Source organism: Panthera uncia (assembly GCF_023721935.1).
Source record: "Panthera uncia isolate 11264 chromosome D3 unlocalized genomic scaffold, Puncia_PCG_1.0 HiC_scaffold_8, whole genome shotgun sequence".
Classification (NCBI taxonomy): domain Eukaryota; kingdom Metazoa; phylum Chordata; class Mammalia; order Carnivora; family Felidae; genus Panthera; species Panthera uncia.
This window is the reverse complement of record NW_026057586.1, coordinates 81,510,155-81,530,139: the sequence shown is the minus strand read 5'-3', so window position 1 is coordinate 81,530,139 and position 19,985 is coordinate 81,510,155. Positions and strand designations below refer to the sequence as shown.

The 19,985-nt window shown below is 44.7% G+C and overlaps 2 protein-coding genes across 5 annotated transcripts in view; both read right to left on the bottom strand.

The window, feature by feature from the left end:
* HECTD4 (HECT domain E3 ubiquitin protein ligase 4) overlaps nt 1–9,183 on the bottom strand; it is a 189,221-nt gene extending 180,038 nt beyond the window's left edge. For all 3 annotated transcript variants that reach the window (XM_049619914.1, XM_049619915.1, XM_049619916.1), the window contains exon 1: nt 8,837–9,183. In XM_049619914.1, coding sequence (XP_049475871.1) covers nt 8,837–9,013 — 177 coding nt within the window. In that variant the 5' untranslated portion in view covers nt 9,014–9,183. The remainder of the gene's footprint in view (nt 1–8,836) is intronic.
* The window catches only part of RPL6 (ribosomal protein L6), a 152,161-nt gene that overhangs the window by 123,656 nt on the left and 8,520 nt on the right, over nt 1–19,985 (bottom strand). Inside the window, exon 8 of one of the 2 annotated variants that reach the window (XM_049619953.1) lies at nt 17,647–17,751. The exons of the other annotated variant lie outside the window; for it this stretch is intronic. Within the exon in view, the coding sequence (XP_049475910.1) occupies nt 17,719–17,751 (33 nt within the window). The 3' untranslated portion in view covers nt 17,647–17,718. Of the gene's footprint in view, nt 1–17,646; nt 17,752–19,985 lie in introns of those variants that run through there. 2 annotated transcript variants of the gene reach the window in all.

Genomic DNA, 19,985 nt, shown 5'->3' with positions numbered 1-19,985 from the left:
TGGACGGCAAAAGGGATTCTGCAAATGTGATTAAATTAAGGATCTTGAGATGCAGAGATTACCCTGGATTATCTGGGGGGGAAGGGGACTCCAAAGGTCCTTACAAAAGGGATGCTGGAGGAGCCCATCAAACAAGACCTGTGATGACAGGCCAGAGACCAGACTGACACACTCTGAAGACGGAGGAAGGAGCCACTGGAAGTTGTGGCCGAGGCCAGGGAACAGATTCTCCCCTAGAACCCGCAGAAGGAACCAGACGTACCAGCAGCAGACTTGAACCCGGTGCGACTCATTCTGGACTTCAGTTTCCAGAAACGTAAGAGTAAATGTAAGAATAAATTTGTGTTGTTTTAAGCCACTAAGTTTGCGATGATTTGTTAGTATAGCAACAGGAAGCAAATACACCCATCAATCGGGGAATGGCTAAATAAACCAGTATTTAGGGAGTCCCAAGCAGCACTTAAAAAAAAGAAAAACGCGGTAAAAAAAAAAAAAAATGTGGTAGATCTATAAAGAGAGATATAGGAAGGTTAAAACATACCACTTAGTTTAAAAAGTTCTAAAACGAGGGGCACATGGGTGGCTTAATCAGGTAAGTGACTGACTTCACCTCAGGTCACGATCTCACGGTTCGTGGGTTCGATCCCCACGTGAGGCTCTGTGCTGACAGCTCAGACCCTGGGGCCTGCTTTGGATTCTGCGTCTTCCCCTCTCTCTGCCCCTCCCATGCTCTGTCTCTCTCTGTCTCTTAATTATAAATAAACATTTAAAAAATGGTAATAATAAATAAATGTTACAAAAATTTTTTAAAAAGTTGAATGCTTAACTGACTGAGCCACCAGGCACCCCTGTTTTTCTACTTTTTATGAGGATGTATTCATGTATTCATTTAAAAAATTTTGGGGAGGGGGCGTCTGAGTGGCTCAGTCGGTTAAGGGTCCGACTTCAGCTCAGGTCATGATCTCACGGTTTGTGAGTTCGAGCCTCACATCGGGCTCTGTGCTGACAGCTCGGAGCCTGGAGCCTGCTTCAGATTCTGTGTCTCCCTCTCTTCTCTGCTCCTCCCCTGCTCATGCTCTGTCTCTGTCTCTCAAAATAAACAAACATTAATTTTTTTTTAATAAACAAATAATAATAATAAATTTTTAATGTTTATTTATTTTGAGAGAGGGCAGAGAGAGAGAGAGGAGAGAGAGAATCCCAAGCAGGGTCCACACTCAGTGCAGAGCCCAACTCAGGGCTCAATCTCACGACCATGAGATCATGACCTGAGCTGAAATCAAGAGTCAGATGCTTGGAGTGCCTGGGTGGTTCAGTCGGTTAAGCTTCTGACTTCAGCTCAGGTCATGATCTTGCAGTTCATGGGTTTGAGCCCCGTGCCGGGTTCTGTGCTGACAGCTCAGAGCCTGGAGCCTGCTTCAGATTCTGTGTCTCCCTCTCTCTCTCCCCCTCCCCCACTGATGCTCTGTCTCCCTCTCTCAAAAATAAATAAACATTAAAAAAAAAAAAAAAGATAGGGCACCTGGGCGCCTCAGTCCATTAAGCATCTGACTTCGGCTAAGGTCATGATCTCATGGTTTGTGAGTTCAAGCCCCGGGTGGGGCTCTGGGCTGACAACTTGGAGCCTGGAGCCTGCTTCAGACTCTGTGTCTCCCTCTCACTCTCTCTGCCCCTCCCCCACTTGTGCTCTGTCTCTCTCTCTCTCTTTCTCCAAAATAAATAAAATGTAAAAAAAAAAATTTTGGACGGGGGTGCGCCTGGGTGGCTCAGTCGGTTAAGCGTCCGACTTCTGCTCAGGTCATGATCTCACAGTTCGTGGGTTCGAGCCCCGCGTCGGGCTCTGTGCTGAGAGCTCAGAGCCTGGAGCCTGTTTCAGATTCTGTGTCTCCCTCTCTCTCTGCCCCTCCCACACTTGCACTCTGTCTCTCTCTGTCCCAAAAATAAATAAACATTAAAAAAAAAAAAAAAGAAACTACCACTTTCTGAGAAAAAAATTTTTTTTAAAAAAAAACAAAAAAAGAGTCAGAAGCTTAACTGACTGAGCCACCCAGGCACCTCCGTTTTAAATTTTTTTAATTGAAAAAAATTCTTAATTTAAATTTAAATTAAAAAGATTGTTTGATGGATACATAAATTGTGTTAAAAAATTCAAGATCAAAGTAGTAGTTATATAATATCCGCAGCCTTCTCTCCTTTTGAAGTAACTATGCATTTGTCCCATAGTTGATCACCTGCTGTTATTTACATTTGTCTAGAACTATTGACTAAACATCTTAGGAAGCAGACCTCACTCCTTGTGTTCATCCCACAAATACCGTTGTAAAACAAGATGGAAAAAGGGGAGGGAGGAGAAAGCATGGGGCCCTTTCAGGACTTGACATGCCTTTCATAATTATCACCACAGGTAACTTATTACTTGGGAAAGAACAGGTGCATGACAATCCACCCAGTAGCCCTGGCCAACAGGTGGCATTTTGTGACAGTCAATACGGAGGCCAAGAAGACAGATAATAATCAAAACTGATTTATTTAGCAAGAGCTTAGACATACAATTGGAGGAAAACTGAAATGTTATCTCATCTGCCTAGCCATACTGCAAACAATTGGGAAGGAAGAAAATTCCAGAGGGATCATACACACACAAAAACCCCACCATCTCCACTATCCACTACAAGAAAATAAAATCCTGTTGAAGGCACAGTTTTGCTTTCACATACAATGCTCAGCTGACTGAATATGCAATAACTTTCCAACAATGTAGCACCTTATAAAGGCAGTTCATACACTGTAAGTATATAAATAAGCACATCCCTCCTTATCTGGTCCTTACGTTAGCCCTGTTATTGCTCTCCTCTTACAGATGATGAGACAGTTAAACATGATTCTAAAGCCTGGACCCTGGGCTAGAGTCAGACCAGCTTTGCTACTCACTGTATGACCTTTGTCAAGCTACTTCATTTCTGTGCCCCTGTCCCCTCATTTGTAAAGTAAGGGTAACAATAGTAACAACCTTGTAAGGTTTTTGTGAGTGCTGAATGAGATCATGGGTGTCAAGTGCTTGGCACAGAGCCTGGCACACAACAGGCTGACACTGTGGTCAGGGTGGTAAGCAGAGGTGGGGACAATGATGACAGAGAAGTTGCAGTGGAAGAAGAAACCAGGGATTACTAAAGGCGTGGCATTTGCCCAAAGTCACACAGCCGGTAAGGGGCAGAGCTGGAACTTCAGTCCCAGTCCGACTCTTCAAACCTGACTTTGACCTCTAGGTAATTCTGCCTCCCACAGTCCTCAGGTACCTCATTCTAACTTTATAGCCAGCCAGCCAAACCGAGAGCTGCTTGAGCCATTTGGCCAAGCTCACCAGCTCTTCTTCCAACGCTCCTTCCTTTCTTTTTTCTCTTTCTTTCTTTCTTTCTTTCTTTCTTTCTTTTTTTTTTTTAAAGCTTATTTATTTGGGGGCAGGGAGGGGCATAGAGAGAAGCAGACAGAGGATCCGAAGCAGGCTCTGTGCAGGGCTTCAACTCACAAGCCGTGAGATCATGACCTGAGCTGAAGTCGGACACTTAATCGACGGGGCGCCCCTCTTCTTTCAGTGCTCGTTAATTACATGGTAATTAATTCTACTGGTGAGCAAAGGTAGTTTTATTCACTTATTCATTAACTCTTCCCAATTGAGAATTTGGAATTCTATAAAAGTACAAAAGCCCCTTCCAAAGGATTCTGACCAAAAGATAAAAAGGGTGGTGGTATCTTCCTAGGAGAAGACATCAACGTTTATAAATCTAAATTATCATCTCAAAGGTTTCATGTGAGTGTATCCTAAGTATTCAGAGCCTTAACTTATTCCAGGGCATCTGGGTGGCTCAGTCAGTTGAGTGTCTTGACTTTGGCTCAGGTCATGATCTCATGGTTTGTGGGTTCGAGCCCCATGTCAGGATCTGTACTGACAGCTGAGACTAGAACCTGCTTCTGATTCTGTGTCTCCCTCTCTCTCTGCTCCTCCCCTGCTCGCTCTCTCTCTCTCTCAAAAATAAACATTAAAAAAAAAAAAAAGCCTTAACTTATTCCAGATGATCAACTCCTCCCTTACTTAGTAAAACAAACAAAAAATCCTCCTGAGCCTTGGTTCATTTCCTAGATAGTATCAGTAAAGCATACTGGGCTTGTGTGGAGTTTGTTTGTTTGTTTGTTTGTTTGTTTTAGTGAGATCAAACAGGCATACAGTAAACTGCATACAATTAAAATGTACACTTTGATGAGTTTTGACATATGTATATATACAACCATAAATCCATCACCATAATCAAAACAGGGAGCATATCCATCACCCAAAAGTTTCCTCGTGCTCTTTTATAACCCCTTTTCCCATCCCTTCCAACCCACCTTCATCCCCAGGCAACCACTGACCTGCTTCCTGTCACGATAAATGAGTCTGCATTTTCTAGAATTTCATATAAGTGGAATCTTACAATATGAATTCCTGTTCGTCTAGTTTCTTCCACTCAGTATAAATCGCATTTGTTTATCCATTCACCTTTTGGTGGATGTTTAGATTGTTTTTTCCAGTTTTGGGCAAGCACAAATAAAGTTGCCATGAACATTCATGTTCAAGTCTTCTGAATTGGTGTGAGCATGCACGTATGGGGTGGGTCCTTATAAACAGAGTGAAAATCCATAACACTAACCAAAATGCCTGAGTTCAAAATTAATCTCAACTGTAGAGTATAAAATATCTTGGCCAATTTGGGAAAGTCAATTAGCTTCCCTGTCAACATCCATATATGCGATGCCTGCCCCCACTGGAGTTTATAAGGAAAATGAGATAGGAAGCGGAAATCTTTTGGAACTTCCACAAATAAGCTATTGCTTTTTTTCTTGTAAATGCCCTTAAAAAAACAAAAAGACTAACATTCTATGAAACGTAATGCAAAATGCAATATTCAAGTTGTCATTTTTAAGTTCTTAAGAATTTCTTCAATTTATGTTTATTTCACACTTAAAAACATTATTTCCTACATGCTTTCACTTTCTGCCAACAACATAAAATTAAAATAAACACAGGTAGCTATTTTAAACACCCCGAAGAAACCTCACTCTGCATTTCTGATACACGGCAGTGGATTCAAAGTCCTCATCTACGAGCCCTACTCGATCTGCATCCCAAGCTCTCCGTCTCCTATCACTCTCCTCTTCCCCTTGGCTTCCTGGGCTCAGAGCACCAAACTAAGGATGCTGAGGATGCTTCCCTCTGAGGGACTTGGCTCCTGCTGTCCTCTGTCTAGGATGTACTTTCCCCAGGAGCCATATGGTACACTCTCTCCTCCTCCAGGTCGCTGCTCAAATGCCATCTTGTGCTTTCCTGTCCTGCCCATCCTACGTGAAACAGAGCCCTTCCCCCCATTCTTCCCTATTCCTCCCCATTCCTCCTACCCACCTATACTTGTCTCCACGGCACTTATCATTTGACATATTACATATACATAATATGTGTTTGATTACTGGTTATTGTCTATATCCTCCCACTAAAATAAAAGTTTTTTAAAGACAAAGATTTTATTTTATCCTCTGCTGTGTCCTCAACACCCAGGACAGTGGGCCCCACCCACTGCTGAAGTCTACAAATACTTGAAGAAGAAATTTGTTGATTACACCCTATGTATTGATTTCAAAAATAAATGCTGGGGGGCCTGGCTGGCTCAGTTGGAAGAGCATTGATCTCAGGGTCATGAGTTCAAACCTGCCCTTGGGTGTAGAGATTACCAAAAAAAAAATAATAAACTTAAAAAAAAAAATTCTAAACTTCTGTTTAGAATTAACTAGGAAGAAATTTTAATTCAAATGTTGTGCTCTTGCTTAAATTAAAATACTAAGTCAATGTTGATCTACTTCGTAGCATGGGTTCTTTTTTGAAATTGACATTTAACTTTGAGCAGCACTTACACAGTGAAAAGAACAGTGGAATTCAAAGGCAGGAAAGCCAAGATCTACACGTCTGCCCTGCCATAACTAGCTTCACTACCAAGTCATAGCCTCTCTTGATCTCAGATAACTTCTCTCTAAAATGAGGGAAGCACTTATCTCCAAGGTCCCTTCTTGTTGCAAGGTTCTGAGACTCTACTGTAGTTACTACACACGTATGCATTAAGTTTGCCAATCATAAATTTGTTGGCTTAAATGTTTGTTTTTTTAATTATTTCTGAAAAGAAAGGTGGTGGGGCGTGGGGGGAACCAGAGAATCCCAAGCAGGCTCAGTGATGTCCACACAGAGCCCAACAAGGGGCTTGATCTCACAAACTGTGAGATCACGACCTGCACCAAAATCCAAAGTCAGACGCTCAGCTGACTGAGCCACCCGGGCTCCCCATAAATTTGTCAGCTTAATCCAAATTTGTCATGATCCGAAACTGTCACCTGAAGGACTCTATGTCACTAGAAAACCCTGTGGAAATATGGCCACTGGTTAGCCAGGTGTCCACTGGAAGGAGAGGCTTGGAAGACTTCGCAGGGGTGGCAGCATTTCAAAAGTCAGTTTTTAAAAAGGTGATGAACTTCTAAGCTTCCTCAAATATGAAAAAGAACACATTACTAGAAAGGGAATAAAGATGCCTGTTTACTACTCTATCTTTAGCCAGTTACAAAATTTTAAATAATTACAAATATGAGTATCCTACTGCATGGATAAACAGCAGAACATTACGATAAGAAGCAGATGTGTTGGAGACCAACAGACCTGGGTTAATGTCCTGGCTCTGCGTGGGGGATGTTGAGCAAGTCACATACACACTCTGCGTTTACTTGCCTCATCTGTACGGTGGGTGTAACATTTATAGTTGTTACAACGGGTAACAGTATTTAACTACCAGGATCCTTTGGGGAACTTAATAAGATGATGTTTGACACACAGGATATGCTTAGGATTGTCATTAAATAACTAAACGTGAATACGCCCACACAAACACAAATCTAATAGCCACAAAAACATTCTTAGCTATCCATTTCTACTAATACTATATAGCCCGTATAACGTGGAAAGAAATGAAAAAAGTTCTTCACCACTGACAGTCATAAATATTTATCACCCATACACATACTGGTTTCTGAGAGGTCAGAACCTACATTTTCTTTAAGAGTGTTTTAAAATTCACCAAGCCAGCGAGGTTCTTTCTTGAAGATCATTCTGTGGAAACAGCTGACAAATACTCAATACATTTCTGCAGTAAACATCTTAGGAAAGCCAACTTAATAGCTCAGGTATTTTTAACTACTCCTACCTTCTTAATACTGAAAATAAATAAATTACATTACGTATAAAATTGTGGGATCTGTGAACTTAGTCTCTAAGGAACAAAGAGCATCCACTTCCCACATTTCAGATACAACAAAGTCAATTAAATAAAAAGATTCCACCATCATAGCATAATGCCCTTTGAGTTTTCAAGCCCATAAGACACTCAGACGCTTCCTTTTTCTAGAATAGGCCCAAATGAGACATAATAAAACTACGATTCCATGTTAGGAATTCCCTACCAACTTGTTATCTTCCCTTTTCGGTGGCCAGGAAGTCAATTAAGAGTTCACAATGGGAATGCTGCAGGCTCCAGCTCAAATCCAGACACAAAACACAGGGGAACGCACTCGCATCTCAAGCACGCCCAAGCGTCTTGGCCAACGCGATATGATCGCTACCCGTTTCCAGAAACACACAGTAATGGGTTTTAATCCATTTCTATAAACGTTCCTTGTGCTGCAAGCCAAAGTGCATGCAAAACCGCAAAACACAAAAGATTCCTCACATTCCGTTTTTAGCCAGAAGACAAGGCCATCCTCCCCGCGCCCTACGCGCCCTACCCCAGAAAGTCCTCCTTGCGACACTAAGAATTTCATGAACCCCCCGGTGCTACCTACACATCAAAATATCATCCCGCAACGTGGAGGGGGTGCAGCGTCAGCATCGGCTGGCCTCGATGAAACGATACAGCCGGTATTCTCACCTCTGGGCGAACACGAAACCAAGTGAAGTCGGTGGAAAGTTCTCATCAACCGAGCATATTTGGTTTCCTTCTGCCCCCAAACCCGACATCACAATTGCGGAGATTTGCTTTTGCACCTGCCACGGCCCGTAAGCCTCGGCTTCTCGGCGACCCTCGAGCTCACAAAAAAAAAAAAAAAAAAAAAAAGGCCTTGAGGCCTAAAGCGCCCGTGACCCTTTGCGGAGAGCGCACCGTAGGGCCCCTGAAGCATCACCCTCGCTGTCCACACCGCCCGCTTCCCTGACAAAGGCCCCGTGTCAATCCGAGGCACGGCACAGACAAGTTGCTGGATTGCCCATCACGGACCGACAGCTGCCACCAACCTCCCCCGGGAGAAAAAAAAAATCCACACAGAACTGGGAATGAAAAAGGGCGAGGTGTACAGCGTTAAAATTAAAATGTCCCCAGAGCTAAGCAACCTGGGTGTGCCCTGGGTGTGAGTCCGGGGGGTCCGTGGGGGAGGGGACACAGCTAGCCGGGGAGGCGCCGGTGTCTCCTCCAGAGCGTGAAGGCCGTGCCGGGTGACAGTCTAATAAAATGCCGGGTGTCGGAACGTTCCGAATGAAGCCACAAACGCAGTCCCCGGCGGGCTTGAGGCCCCGAGGCGGCAGGGAGGGGGGCGGGCTGCGGACCTGCGGCCGCGGCCCCCCCCACCTGTCCGCCCCGCGCCCACACACCTGCCGGGGGCAGCCTTCGGGGGACCTCGGGGTCGGGGTGAGGCAGAGGTGTGACGACGGCCCCGATCGCGGGGACGCGGGGCGGATGGGCTAATCTGCTGGCCGAGGCCGGGGAGCAGCCTCGCTCACCTCCAGGTCGGTGTCGGCGGCCTCCGGGGCCCCGAGGATCTCGCTGGGCAGCTCGGCCAGGTCGGTGACCCGGATCAGCCCGTCGTGCAGGAAGATGGTCTCCTCCTTCACCGAGAGCCACTGCGCCGAGTCCGCGGCCGCCGCCGCCGCAGCCGCCGCGGCCGCCGATGAGCCCATGGCCCCGGGTGAGGGCTTGGCGGTGAGGAGCAGCCGCCCGGCCCGGGAGAGATGCGAGCAGGAGCCGCCGAGATCACCAGTCCATAGCAGCAGCCGCCGCGCCCGCCTGCAGCGCCCCGCTCGCCGCCTCGCCTGTGCAGCTCCGCCCTAGGCGGTCCGATCCGCCATCCCCCCCCACCCCCGGCCCCGGAGACCCCAGCCCCGCCGCCACCGCCGCCGCCCTGAGGAGCAGGACCCGCCTCTGCCGCTCGGCAGCCAACTGTCAGTGAGACGCCATGTTGGGGGCGGGGCTCCCGGCATGCCCTGCGGAGCGGACAATACAGGCTCCGCCCACCCACCTGGCCCCGCCCACTCCGAGCCGCCGGGGGCTCTCAGGTCTGCAGGACCGGTGCTTCGCCTCTGGCTCGGTCTTGCCCTCCGACTGACCTTCCCCGCCTCCTCTACCCCTAGCCGTTTGGGGGCGCCCTGGGTCTGCTGTCCGCCGGGAGAAACCGCCGCCTCCCCTCCTCTCCCTACTCAGGTGTGCACCCCTTGCAGTGGCCAGAGCCCCCAGCCTGGGCAGAACATAGCGGTTCACTCCCTGCTGCTTTCACATTTATTTATTTATTTTTTAATTTTTTTTTAACGTTTATTTATTTTTGAGACAGAGAGAGACAGAGCATGAATGGGGGAGGGGCAGAGAGAGAGGGAGACACAGAATCAGAAGCAGGCTCCAGGCTCTGAGCCATCAGCCCAGAGCCCGATGAGGGGCTCGAACTCACGGGACCGCGAGATCGTGACCTGAGCTGAAGTCGGACCCAACCCGACTGAGCCACCCAGGCGCCCCTGCTTTCACATTTAAATGAGATACGTGCACAAATCCGGCACGGTGCACGCTTGTTCACAAGCACTTGGGAGAGCCTCACAGTAGGTACTTCATAGTTACTAAAATGTCTAGGAAACAATAAGCACTCAAAACCTGATGAAAATAGAGGTGCCTAAGTGGCTCAGTCGGTTAAGCCGCCAACTTTGGCTCTGATCATGATCTCCCGGTTGGCGGGTTCGATCCCAGCCTCGAACTCTGTGCTGACTGCTTGGAGCCTGTTTCAGATTCTGTGTCTCCTTCTATCTCTCTGCCCCTCCCCGGCCTGCGCTCTCTCTCTCCCTCTCTTTCTCTCTCTCAAAATAAATAAACATTAAAAAAAAAACTAACGTAAATAAAGCACTGGTCACAATGCTTGGTGCCCCAAGTCTGGCACTGCGTAAGTGTTCCCTAGTGGGAGTTGAAACTATTGTTATATTCCATCAGTATTTAACACTGATTGACATGCACCTTAAAAATAAGCACGCAGGCCCGTTTTAGGAAAGAACTATGTGTGTAGAGAAAAATGTATGGAAGAACACATACCAAATTGTTAACATGAGTTGCCATGCAGAGAGTAATGGTTGAGGTGAATATCATCTTTGTATTTTTTTATAATTAAAAAAAAAGCACTCATTGGTATCACAGAACTTGAAAGTGTATGTCCACAAAAAAAAAAAAAAAAAAAAAAAAAAAAAAACATGCACACAGATGTTTCTAGCAGCTTTATTCATAATTTCCCAAACTTGGAAGTAACCAGGATGCTCTTCAGTAGCATCCAGGCAATGGGATATCATTCAGAGCTAAAAAGAAATGACCATGAAGCCGCGAAAAGACATGGAGGAGACTTCAAGGCATATTACTAAGTGAAAGAAGCCAATCCGAAAAGGTGACATAGTATGTGATTCCAACCATAGGACATTCTAGAAAAGGCAGAACTGTGGAGACAGTAAAAAGACCAGTGGTTGCCGAGGTTTTGGGGTGTGGATGAATAGGCAGAGTGTGGAGGATTTTTAAGGCAGTGAAAATACTTTCATACCGAAATGATGGATACATGTCATTATTCATTTGTCCAAATGCATAGAATGTACACCACCAAGAGCAAGCCATAATGGAAACTATGGACTTTGGGAATGATAATGTGTCAGTGTGGGTTCCTCACCTGCAACAAATGTACCATCTGGTGGGGGCTATTGAAGATAAAGGAAGCTATGCATGTGTGGAGGCAGGGAGTATGTGGGAAATCTCTGTCCCTTCCTCTCAATTTTGCTGTGAACCTAAAACTGCTCTGAAAAGTAGTTTTCATAAAGAATAAATAAGCAAATGAGTCACAAGGACATTAAGGTGCATTCCCTTTGATCCAGCAACTCAGCTATGAGGAAGTTGTTCCGAGGAAATAATCAGACCCATTGTCAAGGATGCACACACAGGGATGGACAGGTCCGTATTGTTTATGAGAGAAAAAATTATAACCAGTCTAAACATCCAACAATATGGAAATGGTTAACCATAATAATGGTATATCCGTAAGATGAAATATTATGAAGCCATTCAGAATAATGTCTGTGAAAAATATTAATGCAAGTGAATGTTTACAATGTATTGCTAAATGGAAAAAATCAGGCTAAAATAGTAAGGAAAATTTGGAATTTAACCATGTCTATGTACCATTGCATTTAAAAAAAATTTTTTTTTAATTTATTTTTGAGAGAGAGGGACAGAGTGTGAGTGGGGGAGGGGCAGAGAAAAAGGGAGACAGAATCTAAGGCAGGCTCCAGGCTCTGAGCTTGTCTGTCAGCACAGAGCTTGATGCAGGGCTCAAACTCATGAACCAGGAGATCATGACCTGAGCCAAAGTCGGCCACTTAACTGAGCCACCTAGGTGCCCCTACAATTGCATTTTAAAAATGATACAGCATGTATGACTGTAGATACAGAATAAAAGACTGGAGGATATCATGCCTGATAACATATGGGTAAATTTCAGCAATGCACTGACTGGGGCACCTATGGTTTGTGCTTTGGAATGTTTTCCCAGTTTTCTTCCTAGAGCGTGTATTACATTTGAGAAAAGCAAAAAAAAAAAAAAAAAAAAAAAAAAAATGTTTTTAAAGCTATTGAACACCTAGGAATCAGAATACTTCTATTCATTTATCCACCATAACACCCTTCAGATGATTCATGAACAGCCCATTGTACAAGAACTGAAGCTCAGAATTAAGTGACTTGCACCTGCCTAGGAATTGGCAGAATCAAGATTTGAACCTACAGCAGGCTCCATCCTGCACTGCCTCCCTCCTAAACAAATAATTCGTATTCACGGCACTGTTAACAACAATCTCACGCCTCTTCTAATGTTAAATTTCAATTTTATGATCTTATTCCACAAGCATTTGTTGAGCCTCTAGTAGATGTCAAATCCTGGGAAGCATACAGAATGGAGCTATATCTGAATCCCTGAAATAATACAGGAAAAATGGACTCCCTGCTCTCAGAGAGCTGGACAGTTCTAATAACGTATGTCAAAGATATTCCACAGAAAGATGGCTATGCTTCTCTTATTCTTTCAACAAATATTTCTTGATTCCTGCTGTATAACAGACATTGTGCTAAGGCGGAAAAGTCTTCTCTCAAGGAAGACGACGATCCAGTGAGGGAGACAGACAAGGAGCAAAGAAATACTAAGTCCAGCAGTTCAGAGCAGATCAGTGCCATGAAAACAATGACACAGGCCAATGGAATAAAATGACATTTCACAACAACCCTAGGAGAGAGGGAGTATTATTGTCCTCTCTTCCAGTTGGGACACCAAAGCTCCACTGGGTACTTTGCTCAATGTCTGACAACCAATGAGTATCAAAGCTCAGATGTGAACCCAGGTCTGTCTCATTCTACGATCCCAGCTTCCTTATTTTGGCTGTAAAGAAAGCACTTCTTTTCCTTTGCTTACAACTTCCCAACCTAATGCCAACCATCACCATTTTTTAAATGCTCGGGTTTTAGAATCTAAATAACCATCGGTGTAGCTCAGAGAAACATTCTCCTGCTCTTATTTTTATATTTCAAGATCAGGAGTCAAGATGCCCAGAAACTATCGTCCTTCACCCTAATTAATGAAAACAGCACATACCCAGGGCTGAAAGTCTTTAGACTGCATAATGAATAGTTATTTAATATTTTAGCAACAGTAATTAATTAGTCATAGGACTGCATGCCTGCCACCGTACCATGATGAGGCAGCTGATGAATTAATATTTATAGAACCCCCTCTGGAAAAAGACCATTTACTGGGAATTTCTAGAATGGTCAGAAAGACAAAGAAAGTCCCCGGTCAAAAGAACTCTATGCTGGAAGCCCGGGTGCAGAGAATCCAAATTTAGTCAAGACAACACACACACACACACACACACACACACACACACCTATGCACACAGGAAACATCCATTCATAGGTTCATAGAAAAAAAGGCTTATGGTTTATGATTTCTTTTCTTTGGAATTGTCCTTTCCACTCTTCCATTCAAAAATGAGGTTGAGGTATCGAGATGGGAAGAAAAGAGAAGGTGTTGACTGGGCAACCCTAAGTTGGAAGCAAACAAGCAGCATGAGAAAGCAGGAAAAATAGTGTTGGTAGGTTGGACCTCAGTTTCTCTTGGGAAGCATCTCCCCAAGAGAGAGCAAGCTTGTTGATGAAGACCATCTCCCTGCTGCCCCAGCTGCTGACGTGATGTTCACTGGCCTGAGCTCAAGCTGGGGCCCCTCTGGGATTTTGCCGTATCTCTCCCTTCTGCTGGCTTTTCTGTACCAGCTGACTGTCTAAAATGAGCCTGTAATCCTTACTGGGCTCACAAAATGCGAGTGTGGAGTGAAGATAAGTGGTCCTTGAAAAGCCTTAATAAAGCTTGAAATAGCTTTAAACAAAGCATCCATGTAAATTTTTAAGGTTTTTCAAAGCACCAAGGGAAAAAACACATGCACACATCTGCTAAATAGACACACACACTGACAGAAACTGTGGGGGAGATTGATTATTTCCATCTCACTAATCACAGTCTCAAAGAGGAAACATACACCTACTTAAAATCTTTTTTTTTTTTTTTTCCAAATGATGTTGTAGATTTTTTTCTTTTTTTTTTTTTTCTTTTTTTTTTTTTTTTTTTTTTTTAAATTCAAGGAAGATTATTTCGGATCAGGGGTGGGTCTATGAAGCGGCAGGGAAAGGAAATCGGATGAAAGATGTATTTGAAAACGGAGAGGGAGAAATTCTCCTTGGCGCTCCTTTGAATTACCATCGCTAAGGGACCAGCCTCCACGTTGATGAAAAGCCCAAAGATGAGGCAGCATTGGGTGCAGCTCTCATTGGTAAAATCAAGCACCTTGGAGCTCTGAGAGTTGCTGTGTCCTCTCGCGCCCCCCTGTGGGCACCAGAGGCCTTGCTGCGCCGGAATTTAAAAATCTGACTTGCGGGGCGCCTGGGTGGCTCAGTCGGCTGAGCGTCCAATTTTGGCTCAGGTCATGATCTCACGGTTTCGGAGTTCCAGCCCCGCATCAGGCTCTGTGCTGACACAGGGCCTGGAGCCTGCTTGGGATTCTGTGTCTCCCTCTCTCTCTGCCCCTCCCCCACTCATGCTCCGTCTGTCTCAGAAATAAACATTAAAAAAAAAAAAAAAAATCTGACTTGCCAATTTGCAAAAATCTCCCCTGCTGCAAAAACTTAGAGGAAGAAATGGTACTCCCCCCCCACACACACACACAATGGAAAAGCGAGCAGAAGACACAATCGTAGAGTTTTCACAAAAGGAAAAGCAAGCACTCTATGTTTTCATTAATTCAGTATTCCCTGAGTGCAAGAAGTCCTATCTGTGAGGGGGGAGTGGAGCACATTGAGCAGAGACACCTGATTCATATTTGGGGTGAGACTTGGGGGCCAGCAGGAGATCTAAAGCAGTGGTTCTCAACGGTGGAGAACCTACGTGATTTTTGCCTACCGGGGGACATTTGGCAATGCCTGGATGAGTTTTTTCATCATGAAGGGGTTGAATGCTACTGACATCTAGTGAATAGAGGCCAGAGATGCGGCTAAACATTCTAGAATGCACAGAACAGTTCCCCCCTTCATGTTGACATTTGCATGCAACCCCCAAATGTCATTAATGTGGAGGCTCAAAAACTGACCAAAAGTGAGGACTGTAGTCAGGGGAAGGGTAGCAGTAGAGTTTTCCAAGCCTTCAGAATAGCATGTGTAAAATCTAAGAAGTGAGATAATAATGTACATTTAAAATAAAATAGTATGCAGCCATTGAAAAGAATAAATTTGAAGTTTTGACAGCAATATAAAATATTCATGAAATAGTATTCTATGAAGAAAATCAGATGTATGTAGAAACTTACATACATCCATAGGAACTAGATATGCACCTAGTAACTTGAAAACGGTTGTGTCTGATGAGCATAAGGGTATTTTCTCTTCAATATCCTTGTTACGAAGGAATTCGCTCTGAAGCAGCATTAGGATTCCAGAGTCACACCGGTGGGGGTTTTTATTCCCCACAATTTTAGTGTAATTCAAGCTTGTGCCCTGGAAGTTACTTATTTTTGTGTCAGCAAGTTTCTTTCCCGTAAAAATTCACATCGGAGGTTCTAATGAGTTAAAAATCACTACGTTGGGGGGCTCCTGGGGGGCTCAGTTGGTTAGGCGGCTGACTTCTGCTCAGGTCATGATCTCACGGTCTGTGGGTTGGAGTCCCGCAACGGGTTCTGTGCTGGCAGCTCTGAGCCTGGAGCCTGCTTCCGATTCTGTGTCTCCCTCTCTTTCTGCCCCTCCCCTGCTTGCTCTCTGTCTCTTTCTCAAATAATAAACATCAAAAAAATTAAAAATCACTTAGTTGGTCAGATTCCTGCAACTGTCCATTTACTAACATATTTTAGTTTTCCCTCGTGTCCTCTAGACCCATGTCCATACAGAAGCTTTTGAAAATGCAAATATCATTATCCTCTGGCTCTAAAATCCTGATCTCTCTTGACTTCCTCTGTTGCCCCACAAAATCCTCAGGATCAAGCTCTTGTTGGGCTACAGCATCACTTCTCATGGTCCTCACCCCCTCTCTACCCACTGAACTAAAATACTCATAGTTCACAGACTAGATATCATCCTCATTCCCTTCTCTGGGCTTTTGCTGTAGTCCCGTGGTGGATTGGAAAGTGTCTTCTCAATTCTTCACTTTCTCCCTTTATTAAAATTATACAGCCATGCCCTTTGTTATGAGACTGTACTAGTTGGAAGAGTGTTCCCTCCAAATTCATGTCCATCCAGAATTTGTGAATGTTTCCTTCTCTGAAAATAGGTTACATTACAGATATAATCAAGTCAGAATGATGTTATGCTAGATTTCGACACCAATCCAAAGACTGGTATCCTCATAAGAAGAGGGAAATTTGGACAGAGACACAGAGACAGAGATCGGAGTGATGCATCTAGGAGCCAAGGAACGCCAAGGATCACCAGAAGGAAATAACCCTGCTGACACTCTAAATTTGCACTGCCAGCCTCCTGAACCGTGGGACTGGATTTCTGTTGTTTTAAACCGCCCAGTCTGTGCTGCTTTGTCACCGCCACCCCAGGAGACTAATAGGGCAATTTCCCCAAACTTCCCATCAGAGCAGGTCAAATAGATCTCCCCTCCCCACTGAGGTCTTGGCCATGTGACATGCTTCAGCCAATGGAGTTTTAGCAGATGAGCAGAGGTTAAAATGTCTTTGTGTCCATTAGCACCCGCTTTGGGAGTCGCTGGTCCCCAAATGAGACATGTGGCCGAACTGAGCCACCAGCCCCTAGCCTGGAGCTGAGCCCTCCAGATCCCAGCCCCGAAGTTCAGCCAACCCACAGCCTACCCACGGACCCTGGAAGGGTGAAACACATGCTTTTTATTGTAACCACTAACAATATGGACATTTGTTTTTTGGTTAATCCCTAAATCCTGAGTGCCTGGCGTGGTGCTTAGAATAAAGTAGTTGCTCCATAAAGGTTCTTAGTGCTGAATCTGAAGATGCTGTGCAAAAGACTTCACACATTCATTTGTAAGGTGGTTTTACGGCTTGCATGCGCTACCCGCTCCCTATGCCCCCGCCTCTCGGCTGCTTCTTCACCTCTTCTCAGTGTCCATTGTGATCTAAGAAGGTCACCCTGGCTTCTTCCAATTTCTTTACCAATTGTGTCGTTGTTCCTACTGCTTGGCCTTGGCACTTGCTGTCCCCTAGCCTAGATGCACTTCCTCACCTGGGAAGCTTGTCAAACTCCTCATCCTTCAGGTCTCACGACCTCACAGAGAACTCCCCTGGCCTCCCCAAACATCACGAGTTCATCTCTTTCTCAACGTCTTTCCACACTATACCTCTTAGGACTAGTTAACTGCAATTAAATAATGACCAATGCAAACGTAGATGCTGGTCTCCCTTGCTAGACTGTAAGATACATCATGTCTACCACAGTGCTTGGCACATAGTCCAGGCTTAATACACTAAGAATCACTAGAGGCACCTGGGTGGCTTAGTCAATCAGGCATCGGGCTTCGGCTCAGGTCACGATCTCACGCTTTGTTGAGTTCCAGCCCCACGTCAGGCCCACTTTCTCTCTCTCTCTCTCAAAAATGAATAAGCATTAAAAAATTAAGGAAAATCAAAGTAAAAAAAAAAAAAAAAACACTAAATGAATTAATTCCGAGTCATCTTTTTGTAGGGAAGTCCACATGTAGGGAAATTAATTGAAACGAGGTTCTGCTTTAATCATCTGAGGGGCAGCAGAGGACATGGTTAAGAGCATGGGTCCAAGGGCCAGACATTCCAGGTTCAAATCCCATTTGGAGGAGTTACTTAACCTCTTTGCACCTTAGTCTTCCCATCTGTAAAATAGGAGTGATAGTGAAAAATACAAGAACCTGCTTCCTATAGTGGTAGTAAGGGAGTTAAAAGTATGTATCTTTGGGGCGCCTGGGTGGCTCAGTCGGTTAAGCATCCGACTTTGGCTCAGGTCATGATCTTGCTGTCCGTGAGTTTGAGCCCCGCGTCAGGCTCTGTGCTGACAGCTCAGAGCCTGGAGCCTGTTTCAGATTGTGTCTCCCTCTCTCTTGGACCCTCCTCTGTTCATACTCTGTCTCTCTCTGTCTCAAAAATAAATAAATGTTAAAAAAAATTTTTTTAAATGTATCTTTTTAAGAAAAATTTTATCTTTTTAATTTTTTTTTAAACGTTTATTTATTTTTAAGACAGAGAGAGACAGAGCATGAACGGGGGAGGGTCAGAGAGAGGGAGACCCAGAATCTGAAACAGGCTCCAGGCTCTGAGCTGTCAGCACAGAGCCCGACGCGGGGCTCGAACTCACAGACCGCGAGATCATGACCTGAGCCGAAGTTGGCCGCTTAACCGACTGAGCCACCCAGGCGCCCCTTTAAGAAAAATTTTAAATAGTATTTTTAATGTTTATTTTTTTGAGAGAGAGGGGGTGAGGGGGCACAGAGAGAGGGAGACAGAGGAAACAAAGAAGGCTCTGTGCTGACAGCACTGAGCCCAATGCAGGGCTTAAAGTCAGGAACCATGAGTTCATGACCCAAGCCGAAGTCAGCCACCCAGGTGCCCAGGATGTAAAAGTATAGCTCTTAATGTGGAAAGCAGTATGGTGGTCCCTCAAAAAATTAAACATCATTACCATACAATCAAGCAATTCCACTTTTTCTTAAGATTGTCAACGCAAAGCCCAACATGGGGCTCGATCTCACAAACCATGAGATCATGATATGAACTAAAACCAAGAGTTGGATGCTTAATGGACTAAGCCACCCAGGCCCCCACTTAAGATTTTAACTAATCTCTACACCCAACATAGGGCTTAAACTCATAACCCAGAGATCAAGAGTAACATGCTCCACGGACCGAAACAGCCAAGTGCCCACGCTTTTTTAAAGGTACTGTTTAAAATAACTTTTTGGGGGGGGCACCAGGGTAGCGCAGTCAGTTAAGCGTCCGACTCTTGATCTCGGCTCAGGCCATGATCTCAGTGTGTGGGTTGGAGCCCCACGTCGGGCTCTGCACTGATGGCGTGGAGCCTGCTTGGAATTCTGTCTCTCCTCTCTGCCCCTCCCCAGCCTATGTGCTCTCTCTCTCTCAAAATAAATAAACTTAAAAAAAATTTTTTTAAATGTTTAGTTTTGAAAGACAGAGCACAAGTCAGGGAGGGGCAAAGAGAGAGGGAGACAGAATCTGAAGCAGGCTCCTGGCTCTGAGCTGTCAGCCCAGAGACCGATGCGGGGCTTAAACCCATGAACCGTGAGATCATGACCTGAGCCAAAGTTGGACACTTAAACAGCTGAGCCACCCAAGCAGCCCATAATCTTCAGAATTTTTATAACCTTGACACCCAATGTGGGACTCAAACTCATGACCCTGAGATCAAAAGTTGCATGCTTTACTGAGTCAGCCAGGGGCCCCCAAGCAATTTCAAACATGATTGAAAGCAGGCACTTGAGTAGTATCTGTATGTCAATGGCCACAATAGCTTTATTCACAGTTGCCAAAAGGGAGAAACAACCCAAATGTGCATCCATAGGTGAATGAGTCAACAAAAGGCAATATACCCACACAAAGAAATATGATTCAGCCATAAAAAGGGATGAAGTTCTGACACCGGCTAGAACATGGATGAACCTTGAAGAAATTATGCAAAGTGAGATAATCCAGACACAAATATTGTGTGATTCCACTTATATGAGCTACATAGTATCCTCTGTATTCATGATATTCATAGTATTCTATACACAATCTATATCTGTATCTCCGTCTAATATAGAGAGAACAGGTAGAATAGAGGTTACCGAGGCTGGGGGAGAGGGAAAGGGGAGTCGCACAGGACTTCAGTTTAGAATGACAAAAACGTCTGGAGGTGGATGCTGGTAATGGTTGCGCAATACGAACTGTACACTTAGAAAAGTTTAAGATAGTACATGTTGTTACATATATTTTACCACAATAAAGTAATTCTACAGAAGTACATACTTTAACCGCTTGGCACATACTCAGGACCACAGTATTTGCTATTGTGATCATCTGAAAGGTAAGTGAATAAGCAGCAAAACAAGGATTC